This window comes from Solanum pennellii, chromosome 2, assembly GCF_001406875.1.
Source record: "Solanum pennellii chromosome 2, SPENNV200".
NCBI lineage: Eukaryota > Viridiplantae > Streptophyta > Magnoliopsida > Solanales > Solanaceae > Solanum > Solanum pennellii.
In genome coordinates, this window is record NC_028638.1 from 10,950,705 (window position 1) to 10,962,324 (window position 11,620).

Genomic DNA, 11,620 nt, shown 5'->3' on the forward strand with positions numbered 1-11,620 from the left:
GTGCTAAGGGATAAGTCACACATGAGAGGTTGCTCGACGGGCAGATACTCGAACCAACTAGTGCTAGATATATTTCGTGTATTACGTGAATAATTGTGACTAGTTAGACCTTCCCTTAATACTTTTCATCCACTAGATTTTCTACAACCATGACATGTTCATTTCCTACATTTTTGGCTTTGTAGGCCTCATGAAAAACCTCCAAAAACCCTATAGTTTATTTATAGACCAGACATCCATAAGGATGTCAACTCACTAAATGCAAATGGTAGGGTTGGGTTAACCCTAGAGAAAGGTAAGAAGTATAACATAGAACCCTTACACCCACCCAGCTTCAACAAAACGAAGGGACTTCACCAAAGGACCCTAAAGGTGCTCATATGATCAAAAACTCCCCTCATCTTAAAATACCTCTCCAAGCAAAAACCCATCCTCAAAATTTCATGGAACCTTTCCTTGCTTGTGACATCGAGGAAGCTCTCATAGACGTAATTTGATACCTCAATTCTAACCACGAGATAACTAGTAATGTTAGAAACAATTTTTAGAAAACCACAAAAATTATACAGGGAGTGCATTCCATAGAAAATCATGTGTTCAGATAGGAATATGAGGTTGTAGATTTTGTTCATCTCGATATAGCGACCGTATGGGCGGTATAACGGGAGAAGGCCACCATAGAATCCACCTCTATGTTATAGAAAGGTGCAAGGTTGTGATGGTTACTTTCATCATATAAAACATCCAAGGGATGCATCCATGGACCCCTTGGCCTAAAAACCCCAATTTCTTAAATATTTCTAGAAATTAGTGTTCCTAAAGATCCAACAACCTAAATATGCAAACTTTTCAAATTTTAAAAATTAAATCATGTCTAAAACTAGGTTTTCCACCAAGAACAATTCTTATGATTTCTCCACAATTTAAAACCCATTTCAGCCCCGTTCCTTATGATCCTCCTGTACATAATGATATAGTACCATTTGCAACGTAAATGAAACCCCATGCATTGACTATTTCAATTGTCAAGCCTAAAATCCAATTGAGACAGGTAGGGACATAATGCCCTACAAGATTTGGAGACAAATATATTAACATGTGCTTACCAAGAATATAACTATGACAGTTATAAAACAGGAACAAGTTCCGATACGCTGAACTGGTAAAAGACAAACATAGACAGGCTCAAAACTAAATACATAACTTGCCATTGAGACCACAACTGTCAGTAAACCAAGTATAACTCAACAACAAACATTAGTCTACAAAGACTTGATAGAATAGAAAAACTTAGTCTAGGTCGGGACATGCCCCATCTTACCATTAACTTGTCATGACCGGGGAGCACCCCTTTAGAAGTAACTGGCGTACTTGACCTGTCGGAGGTCTTGTACAAGCCCATAGACATCATCATCGTATTGGCAAAGGTAAATTTTGCAGAAAATTTAAAACTTTCATAGCACATCATATATTAGGATCATCACTTCATATTAACATAAAATATAAGTCATAATACAGAGTTAGACTCTAAGTCTCATTTGCCATCTTAGACTCAACATAGATAGAGTAGAATAGGGACACCATCCTTATCAAGATATATCAATAACTAAGCTATTACATATACTTTAATTGAGAACATAACATAGGAAATCCTTGAAACATAAGGACCCCTTTCCTTGAACTTGGGGAAGCTATCCAAGCCCTTCACTTTAAGAGACATCCTTTAAGAATTTATAACCTACACTTTGTGTAAAAAGGTGAAGAAGATTGGTGTTTATAAAAGTATGCACTAAGTATGACAACAATGCAAAAACATGCATTTGAAGAGGAAATTTTCTTAGAAATCATGCAACATGCCCTTTCAAAGAACCTTTATAAACATTGGCACAATTACACAATACCATTCATATACTTCATATAGGCATAGACACTATTCATGACTACACATCATACCACATACTTAATTTAAGACCCATTTAGCATTTCATGACTTTAGTCATTCTTTTACCTTAAGTCCTTTACCCCTAAGTAACCATCTAGTACAGTGGTGCAATGCATGAATAATGTCCCATTTCACTACCCACACTCAAGCATCACATTAAGGTCACCACGGTGAACATTCGCATAAACTTCATTAACTCAAACATAGACATTCTTAGAAACATAGCATATCATAAGACACATATTTCATACATGACTCAATATGCTTTATAGACCACATAGGATACTTATTCCAAGACAACGTACAAGTCAAGACTACAAACATCATCATAGTAAGGCAATAGTCAACATATACATGCTTGGACTTCATTTCATCAAACATCATAAGACCTTACTCATAACCCCAATCTAAGCCTACTAGTGCAATGTACATGTGAAGTCCCATAACCTCACTCATACTTACTAAAATACAAGGAGAATATAAGCATACCATTTACTTCATACCTCAACATGAAAAGTATAGAAAACTTCATACATACCAATTAAGAACTTAATCATAACATGTCACCAGTTAAAAATGTGGAAAAAATTAAAACTTTTGCATACTATATGAAATGTACTTAGACTTCACGCTTAACATATATTGAGGTATACATAGATTCTCACATAGAAGCTTACTTAGGATTGTCATTTAACAACAGGATGACATACATATGATATTGTAAAACTTGTCTCACATAAAAACCATCTAAAGAATATGAGTTGGACTTAGCCAATAAAATGTCAATATGCCATATAGGCATTACTACAAGAGAATCCAAAGAGCATAATAAAACAGAATAAATAGTATTTCTTAACACTACTAAGGTCTTCATAAGCTAGAATAATGAAAAGATTGCAACCACGAACATAAGGACCTAACAACACTTTGATAAAGTGTTCCAAGCATCTTCAATCGACCTTTAAATCTTCAATGGCCGGACCCTACATTTGTAGTAATATAAAGTAAGCGGTTAGTATGCCACATGTATTAAGTATGGGTATATGTAGATAACATTTAAGCAAATACATGAAAAAGGACCATTTCTTTATAATGCATGCTAAGTCATTTGAAAACCTCTAATGCACATAATAGAGAGCATATACAAGATAAGGATAACAACAACATATGGAATGATCATAACCAAATACATATCATCATAGAGTCATATTAACATTTTATGTTCATTAGATCATTTAAACATAATATACAAAGGAATTACCAATAATCCCAGCCCAATAATCCCAGCCCAAGTATACAAGTGCAATGATCATGTGAAGCCCCATAACCCCACATAATCAAGTGACCAAGATAGGAGACCATATGTAATATTTTGGTTCATACAACTTACATAAGAAGTAGTCATCATTACATATAATAACATAGACCATTTCATGTTCATTAACATAACCAACATCATATAAGAGCAACATCATATGTCATAATGATTGTATATTTCATATTCATATTACATGAGAACAATCTCTTAGGACTTCCCTTAGAGTCAACTTGTGCAATGTCTAGGTAGAGTCCCATACCCCTACCTATACAAAGTAGACTCTTCAAGTCACCCTATTCAATGTCCATTTACTTGTATTACATTTTAATTGAGGGAACAATTACCTTAACTGACATTAGACCATGTGAGATAGGCATGGAATCCAGTGTTATGAAACCCCCACAGTGGAAGAAGGTTGTCTACTTGCTAAGGTAGAACCGAAACAAGAACATAGCATTCTAGGTGGATCCACTAGGTAGTATTCTTATGGAGGCAACATTGTTAAAGAACTAGGAGATATATTAGAGTCCCATAGTTCCACATTACATGGAAACTTCTATCTCATGAGAGTCATTGTCAACCTACCTTCTAACTAGGGAAGGGACACCTCTCATATTTAGTTCATCGGTGCTAAACTAAATTCCCCCTTCTAAGTAACCTTTAAGTAATCATTTATCATAAAAACTTATCATAGGCCATAGGAGATTAACTCTTAGTATATACATGATCATAAGCTGTTTAGGTTTAGATAAGAATTTCCTTTCATCACAACCTTCATTTGTGATGTTAACATATCATAATCATAGTGTGTAAGGCATGCAAGATGAACGTCATCGACTTGCATTATCATATCCTTACCATGATCTCACATTCAACATATTCGTAGGCCATCATATACTCATGGATACATCATACATACTTTAGTTGCATAACAACATCAATTATGGGCCAACACCAACATAATTGAGTAATCATGGCTTTAGAAGACTTACCTAATTGCTTCCAAGAATCATCATCAAGAACTTACACTCAATTCATAACAATCATCCAATATATTAGTTGAATACTCAAATACATAACCAATCCCAACTACTCTATTCATACAGAACACCAATTTAGGTTAACGGAAAGGGCTCATTTATGAGTTCATTCAATCAATAGTTCCGATCTCAAACATATATATGATATTTAGTGTAGATATAACATAATGAAATTCATTATTTCAAGAGGGAACATGCTTCAAACGATATTAAAACATTACATATCAATTAACCAACAATACATACTCAATTAGCCATACAAAATCATAGTTTTTCATCATTAGTCATAAATCTCAATTTTGGAAGAAAACCAACTTGTGGAGTAAAAACACTGGGAATTGAATTGTTGGAAATCATCTTTGAAAGGACCTATTGGGGAAATGAATTATAAGAGCGAAGAAACCATACCTTATTGACAATAATTCCATGAAATTTTAATGAAAATCTTGAAGTCTTCGTGTTCTTACTTAAGCTTTTCTTGTTCTTCAATGGTGGTTGAATAGAGAGAGTTTTTTGAGAGAGATGAGAGGGATTTGTTAATTATGATTTGGAGTGAGATTAAATGGTTTAATGCTGACCTAAAACCAATATAAAATCGTCCCATTAAATACCTAAAAGTCCCTCACTTAAATGAGTCTTTCTGTGAAGTTAAATTGACTTTAAAACGCCATGAACAAATCTGCGAAGTGGCTGCGTGTCGAGGGGCCAATTCCAAAATTTTTTCTGAAAATTTGGGTCGATGCAGTGATCCTCGTGGAGGCTCCGTGTTGCGAGGAAAAATTTTCCTAGAAAGTTCTGATTGCGCGACACACAAGGGCTTCCATATATTGGTTGTCGCAAGTTGCTGTTGCAGCTTGCTCGCCAATGTTTGAATCCTCCTCAAGGACCCTTCGGGTGGTCCTTGGGGTGTTATTACTGGACATTTGGAGCCTTTGTACAATATTTTACCTATTTAAAGTCTCGTTACAAGTTTTCGAATTCATTTGACACTAACAGACCTTCACCAAACATAGGGACGTCTACTAGTTCAGTTTAGCTAGTTTCCAGGCGTCAAGGTCTTTCTTTGTTGTTTTGGATCTAACCTTTTCTTATTGAGCTTAATAAATTAATATAGGTCTGGAACCCGAATGACACTAAAACCTTTAGGAGGGTAAGGACAGACTCAATATTAGCAGGCCAACCAATCAAAAGCATATAATCATAATGTGTCACAATTCATAGGATTACTTCACAACTACTTTCAACACATACCACAACATTACACATAACAACTCAATTCACAATGCACAACATATAGGAACTTCAATATTTTATAACACATAATGAGAAATTTCCTTCTCAACATCAACATGATATCAAAGTAAATAAATGAGTTACCATATTATCATTATTCTCAAGACAACTACAAAACAACAAAATCTCAACAAGACCACATGCATACACATTTCATGTAAGTGCAAGAATAGAGTTATGAAGACATTTTCTTAAAACTCAAGTGGATACAACTTTTACCAAAAGATGCACCTATTTTGAAACAAGTCAATTACATATATATTCATGTTTGCCTTATAAGGAGGAATGTCTAACATCAAGGAGTAAAAATATGAGGGTAGCGGTACTTCATGTCGGCTTCGTCATCCCATGTTGCACCCTCAACAAGATGGTTCCTCCATAAAACCTTTACGGAGGAAATCTCTTTGTTTCTCAACTTCTTGAATTGGTGATATAGGATCTCAACCGGAACCTATTCATAGGAGAGGTTCTCATCCACCCCTAAACCTTTAATAGTCTGAATAGACACCGACATATGCATTTCTTGAGCACAAAAACATGAAACACCGGATGAATCGAAGCTAGTTCACTTGGTAGTTTCAACTCATAGGAAACTTTTCTAACCTATTGTAATACTTCAGAAGGACCAATATATTGGGGACTTAACTTCCCCTTCTTACACCCCTTTCGTAGGTGAAATCTTCAAATAAACATGATCACCTATTTCAAACTCAAGATCTCTTCTCCATTTGTCGGTATAAGACTTTTGCCAACTATAGGCTTTCTTCAATCTATCTCTCATGACTGGAAATTTCTTTATGGCCTCACAGATAATCTCAGGACCAAGAAGTGAGGACTCACCAACCTCAAACCATCCAACTGTAGACCTATATCTTCAACCATAAAGAGCTTCAAAAGGTACCACCGAGATGCTCGAATGGTAACTATTGTTGTAGAAAACTCAATAAATGGTAGGTGACCATACCAAATTCCCTTGAAAGAAATAAAACAAACTATTAACATATCTTCAAGGGTCTGAATGGTACGTTCCGCTTCACCATCTTTCTGAGGATGAAAAGCTGTGCTAAATTTCACTTGAGTACCTAAACCCTTTTGAAAAACTTCCCAAAAACGAGAAGTGAATTGGGAACCTCTATCCGAAATGATGGACAAAGTAATCCCATGAAGACTCAGAATATCATTAATGTAGATTCTTGTATAATCTTCGGCTGTATGTGTAGACGTAACGGGAATAAAGTGGGCAGATTTGGTCAATCTATCCACAATAACCCATATTGAATTATTTTGCCTCCGGGTTCGAGGTAACCCAACAACAAAGTCTATATTAATTGTTTCCCACTTCCATTTAGGAAAATCCATGATCTGGGTTAAACCACCGAGTTTTAGATGCTTGACTTTGAATTGTTTGCAAGTTGGACACTTAGCAAGAAACTCTTCTATGTTCCTTTTTAAACCATCCCACCAATAGACTTTCCTAAGGTCATGATACATTTTGGTGGCACCCGGATGTACAGTATAATAGGAACCATTGGTTTCTTCTAGAATTTGACTTCTAAAATCCTCAAGATCCAGTACACATAATCTCCCTTGGTACCTAAAAACACCATCCCTCATTGGGAGAATGACTCATTCAGCTTACCAAGTACCGATTCCTTAAACTCCATCAATAGAGGATCAAGATGTTGCTTAGATTTCACCTCAACCACTAATTATGAAACGGAGCTATGATGGACAATGAAACCACTAGTTGGAGAATCTTCGAATGAGACGTCCTATGAACATATTTCATAAGTCCTTTCTTCTTTTCATCCACATGAGAAACATTACCCATAGTCATATGACTCAAGGCATGCGCAACCACATTGGCCTTGCCGGGGTGGTAAAGGCCACTCATGTCGTAGTCTTTCAAGAGTTCTAACCATATTCTTTGTCGGAGATTCAACTCCTTTTATGTGAACACATATTGAAGACTTTTATGGTCAGTAAACACATTAACATGAACAGGATACAAGTAGTGTCTATACATTTTCTAGGACGAAACTACAGCTGCTAACTCAAGGTCATGAGTCGGATAATTCTTCTCATGAACTTTGATTTGCCTAGAGGCATAAACTAATACTTTTCCATGTTGCATGAGGACGCATCCCAAGCCCACTAAGAAAGAATCACAATACACAACAAAGCATTCATTACACTCTGGTAAAGTCAATACCGGAGCGGAGGTAAGCTTATCTTTCAACTCTTGAAAACCTTTTTCACAAGCTTCCGACCACTCAATCTTCACCTTATTTTGGGTCAAAGATGTCAAAGGATAATTGATTGATGAAAATCCATAAACAAACCTTCTATAGTACCCGGATAGACCTAAGAAGCTTCTTAGGTCAGTGGGAGTCAAAGGTCTAGGCCAATTTCTGACCATATTCGTCCTTTTTCGATCGACCTCTACACCCTCACTAGATATAACATGGCCAAGAAAAGCAACCGATCTCAACCAAAATTCACACTTGCTAAATTTTGCATAAAGTTGTTGTTACTTGAGGACTAGCAAGGCCAACCTCAAGTGACTCTCATGCTCATTTTCGTTCTTGGAATATATCAAAATATCAACAATGAACACATATTGAAGACTTTTATGGTCAGTAAACACATTAACATGAACAGGATACAAGTAGTGTCTCTATATTTTCTAGGACAAAACTACAGCTGCTAACTCAAGGTCATGAGTCGGATAATTCTTCTCATGAACTTTGAGTTGCTTAGAGGCATAAACTAATACTTTTCCATGTTGCATGAGGACGCATCCAAAGCCCACTAGGAAAGAATCACAATACACAACAAAGCATTCATTACACTCTGGTAAAGTCAACACCGGAGCGGAGGTAAGCTTATCTTTCAACTCTTGAAAACCTTTTTCACAATCTTCCGACCACTCAATCTTCACCTTATTGTGGGTCAAAGCTTTCAAAGGAGAAGTAATTGATGAAAATCCATCAACAAACCTTCTATAGTACCCGACTAGGCCTAAGAAGCTTCTTAGGTCAGTGGGAGTCAAAGGTCTAGGCCAATTTCTGACCATATTCATCCTTTTTCGATCGACCTCTACACCCTCACTAGATATAACATGGCCAAGAAAAGCAACCGATCTCAACCAAAATACACACTTGCTAAATTTTGCATAAAGTTGCTGTTACTTGAGGACTAGCAAGGCCAACCTCAAGTGACTCTCATGCTCATTTTCGTTCTTGGAATATATCAAAATATCAACAATGAACACAATTGAAGACTTTTATGGTCAGTAAACACATTAACATGAACAGGATAAAAGTAGTGTCTCTATATTTTCTAGGACAAAACTACAGCTGCTAACTCAAGGTCATGAGTCGGATAATTCTTCTCATGAACTTTGAGTTGCCTAGAGGCATAAACTAATACTTTTCCATGTTGCATGAGGGCGCATCCCAAGCCCACTAGGAAAGAATCACAATACACAACAAAGCATTCATTACACTCTGGTAAAGTCAACACCGGAGCGGAGGTAAGCTTATCTTTCAACTCTTGAAAACCTTTTTTACAAGCTTCCGACCACTCAATCTTCACCTTATTTTGGGTCAAAGATGTCAAAGGAGAATTAATTGATGAAAATCCATCAACAAACCTTCTATAGTACCCGGATAGACCTAAGAAGCTTCTTAGGTCAGTGGGAGTCAAAGGTCTAGGCCAATTTCTGACCATATTCGTCCTTTTTCGATCGACCTCTACACCCTCACTAGATATAACATGGCCAAGAAAAGCAACCGATCTCAACCAAAATTCACACTTGCTAAATTTTGCATAAAGTTGCTGTTACTTGAGGACTAGCAAGGCCAACCTCAAGTGACTCTCATGCTCATTTTCGTTCTTTGAATATATCAAAATATCAACAATGAACACAATCACAAATGAGTCGAGGTAATCTCTAAAAACTCTATTCATTATGTGATTACATCTAATTTGAAAAGCTGTTTTCGGAACGTCTTCTCCTCTCACCCTAAGTTGGTGATATCCCGGCCTTAAGTCATTCTTGGAAAAGTAGCTAGCACCTTGAAGTTGATCGAATAGATCATCAATCCGAGGGGAGACTATACTTTTCTTTATGGTGACCTTATTGAGTTGGCGATAATAAAATAATATTCTAAGGGACCCATCCTTCTTCTTCACAAACAAGACCGGAGCACCCTATGGAGAAAAAATAGGTTAAATGAAACCCTTGTCATGTAAATCCTTGAGTTGGAGCTTCAATTCTTTCAAGTTGGCCGAAGCCATTTGGTATGGAGGAATTTAAATTGGGGTTCGTATCCACTATTAAGTAAATCGAATAGTCAATTTTCCATTCGGGAGGAACTAAAGGAAGGTCATCAGGAAAAATCTCTAGAAATTCCTTCACTACGCGACCGATTCAATGGAAGGAGTTTCACATTCTAGATGTTTAACCCTCATTACACAATATAGACAATCCTTGGCTATCATCATACAATCCTTCAAGCAAGAAATGATTTGACCCCTTGACATAGAATTTCCCCCCTTCCAATCTCTATTTGTTTCATTTGGAAATTGAAACTTCACCACCCTCGTTCTACAGTGTATGGAAGTAAACAAGCATTAAGCCAATCCATACCCAAAATGATATTAAAATCAAACATGTCAAGTTCTACGAAATCAAAAAGAGTAACTTTATTGGGTAGCATTACATGACATTTCCTATAGACTCTCTTTGCGACTAACGAGTCACCCATTGCGGTACAAAACGAAAAGGGTTCAACTCAAAACATCGGGAAGTACATCAAACTTCCTAGCTACCAAAGGTGTAACAAAAGGAAGGGTAAAAGCATAAACATTAATAGAAAAGACTAGTAACATATTAGTCACAACATCGGAATGAGCTCTCTTCTTCACCCCTAACCTTGAGTGCATAAAAATGATTCCTTTTTGGAGCTTCAGAGCTAGGACCGCTTAATTAAGCTTGGCTATTCCCCTTTCCTTTAATATTCACATTAGGACAATCTTGCACCATATGACCACATTCGCCGCAACCATAACAACTATTAGTTCCAACAAGGTATTCAGCTACATATTTCTTACCACACTTACCACAAATTGGTCTTTCTCTTGGTGGGTCAACATTTCTCCCATTTGGATCTTTAGGGTTAGACACCCTATTATTGTGAGTCTTGGATAAATTTGAAGGAACTTTCTTTGAAAACCTCTTCTTGAAATTAGGCTTGCCTTGAATATCAGGCTTACTCTTAGAAGAAGCACATTCAAAAGACATTCCCTTCTTAGCTTCTCTGTTACTCTTCCTTAGACGACTATCCTCTACTTGTTGTCCATGAACCATCAACCTAGAAAGATCAATGTTGTCATGAAACATAGCTGCACGACTCTCTTCTTTAAGCTCTTCAGACACACCCATTACATAACGAGTCATTTCATCCCTATCATTCGAAACCAAAGAGGAAGCATATTTTGAAAGCTTCATGAACTTTAAGAAGTATTCCTTAACACTCATACTTCATTGACGAAGGTTTATGAACTCCTCTACCTTATATTACCTTTACTCCCTTGGGAATAATCTGTCAAGAAAGGCCTTTTTAAAGATATCCCAAGTTACGGGACCACCTCCTAAAGCCCGACAATCCTTCCATTGGTTGTACCATGTTTGAGCCATGTCCTTGAGTTGATAGGCAGTAAGCTCAACCTTTTAAGTAGTACTCACCCCCATATCAAACAAAATATTATAGACCTCATCAAGTATTGGGGGTCTTCATCAACCTTGGATCCAAAGAACATAGGAGGATTCATCCTCGTAAAATCTCTCAAACTTGTAGCCATAGTACTAGCATGTTGGTTCTCTCGAGGTGCAACCTCTCGGTTAGCTTGTGCTGTAATGACTTGAGCTTGAGTGGTGATGGCTTGGGCCATTTGGAGAAGGGGTGCCCTCACCTAACCATCCGTCATGGCCGGAGGATTGATCGGAACTTGATCATTCAC

The 11,620-nt window shown here is 36.9% G+C and overlaps 1 protein-coding gene across 1 annotated transcript; it reads right to left on the reverse strand.

The window, feature by feature from the left end:
- Positions 1–10,586: 10,586 nt before the first annotated feature.
- Positions 10,587–11,138, reverse strand: LOC107009757. Its single transcript, XM_015209098.1, has one exon. The coding sequence runs from the start codon at positions 11,136–11,138 to the stop codon at positions 10,587–10,589; it is 552 nt and encodes a 183-aa protein (XP_015064584.1).
- Positions 11,139–11,620: the final 482 nt, after the last annotated feature.

Coding starts and splice junctions, on each gene's coding strand:
- LOC107009757 (XM_015209098.1), bottom strand. CDS start 11,138: ATGAGTGTTAAGGAATACTTCTTAAAGTTCATGAAGCTTTCAAAATAT.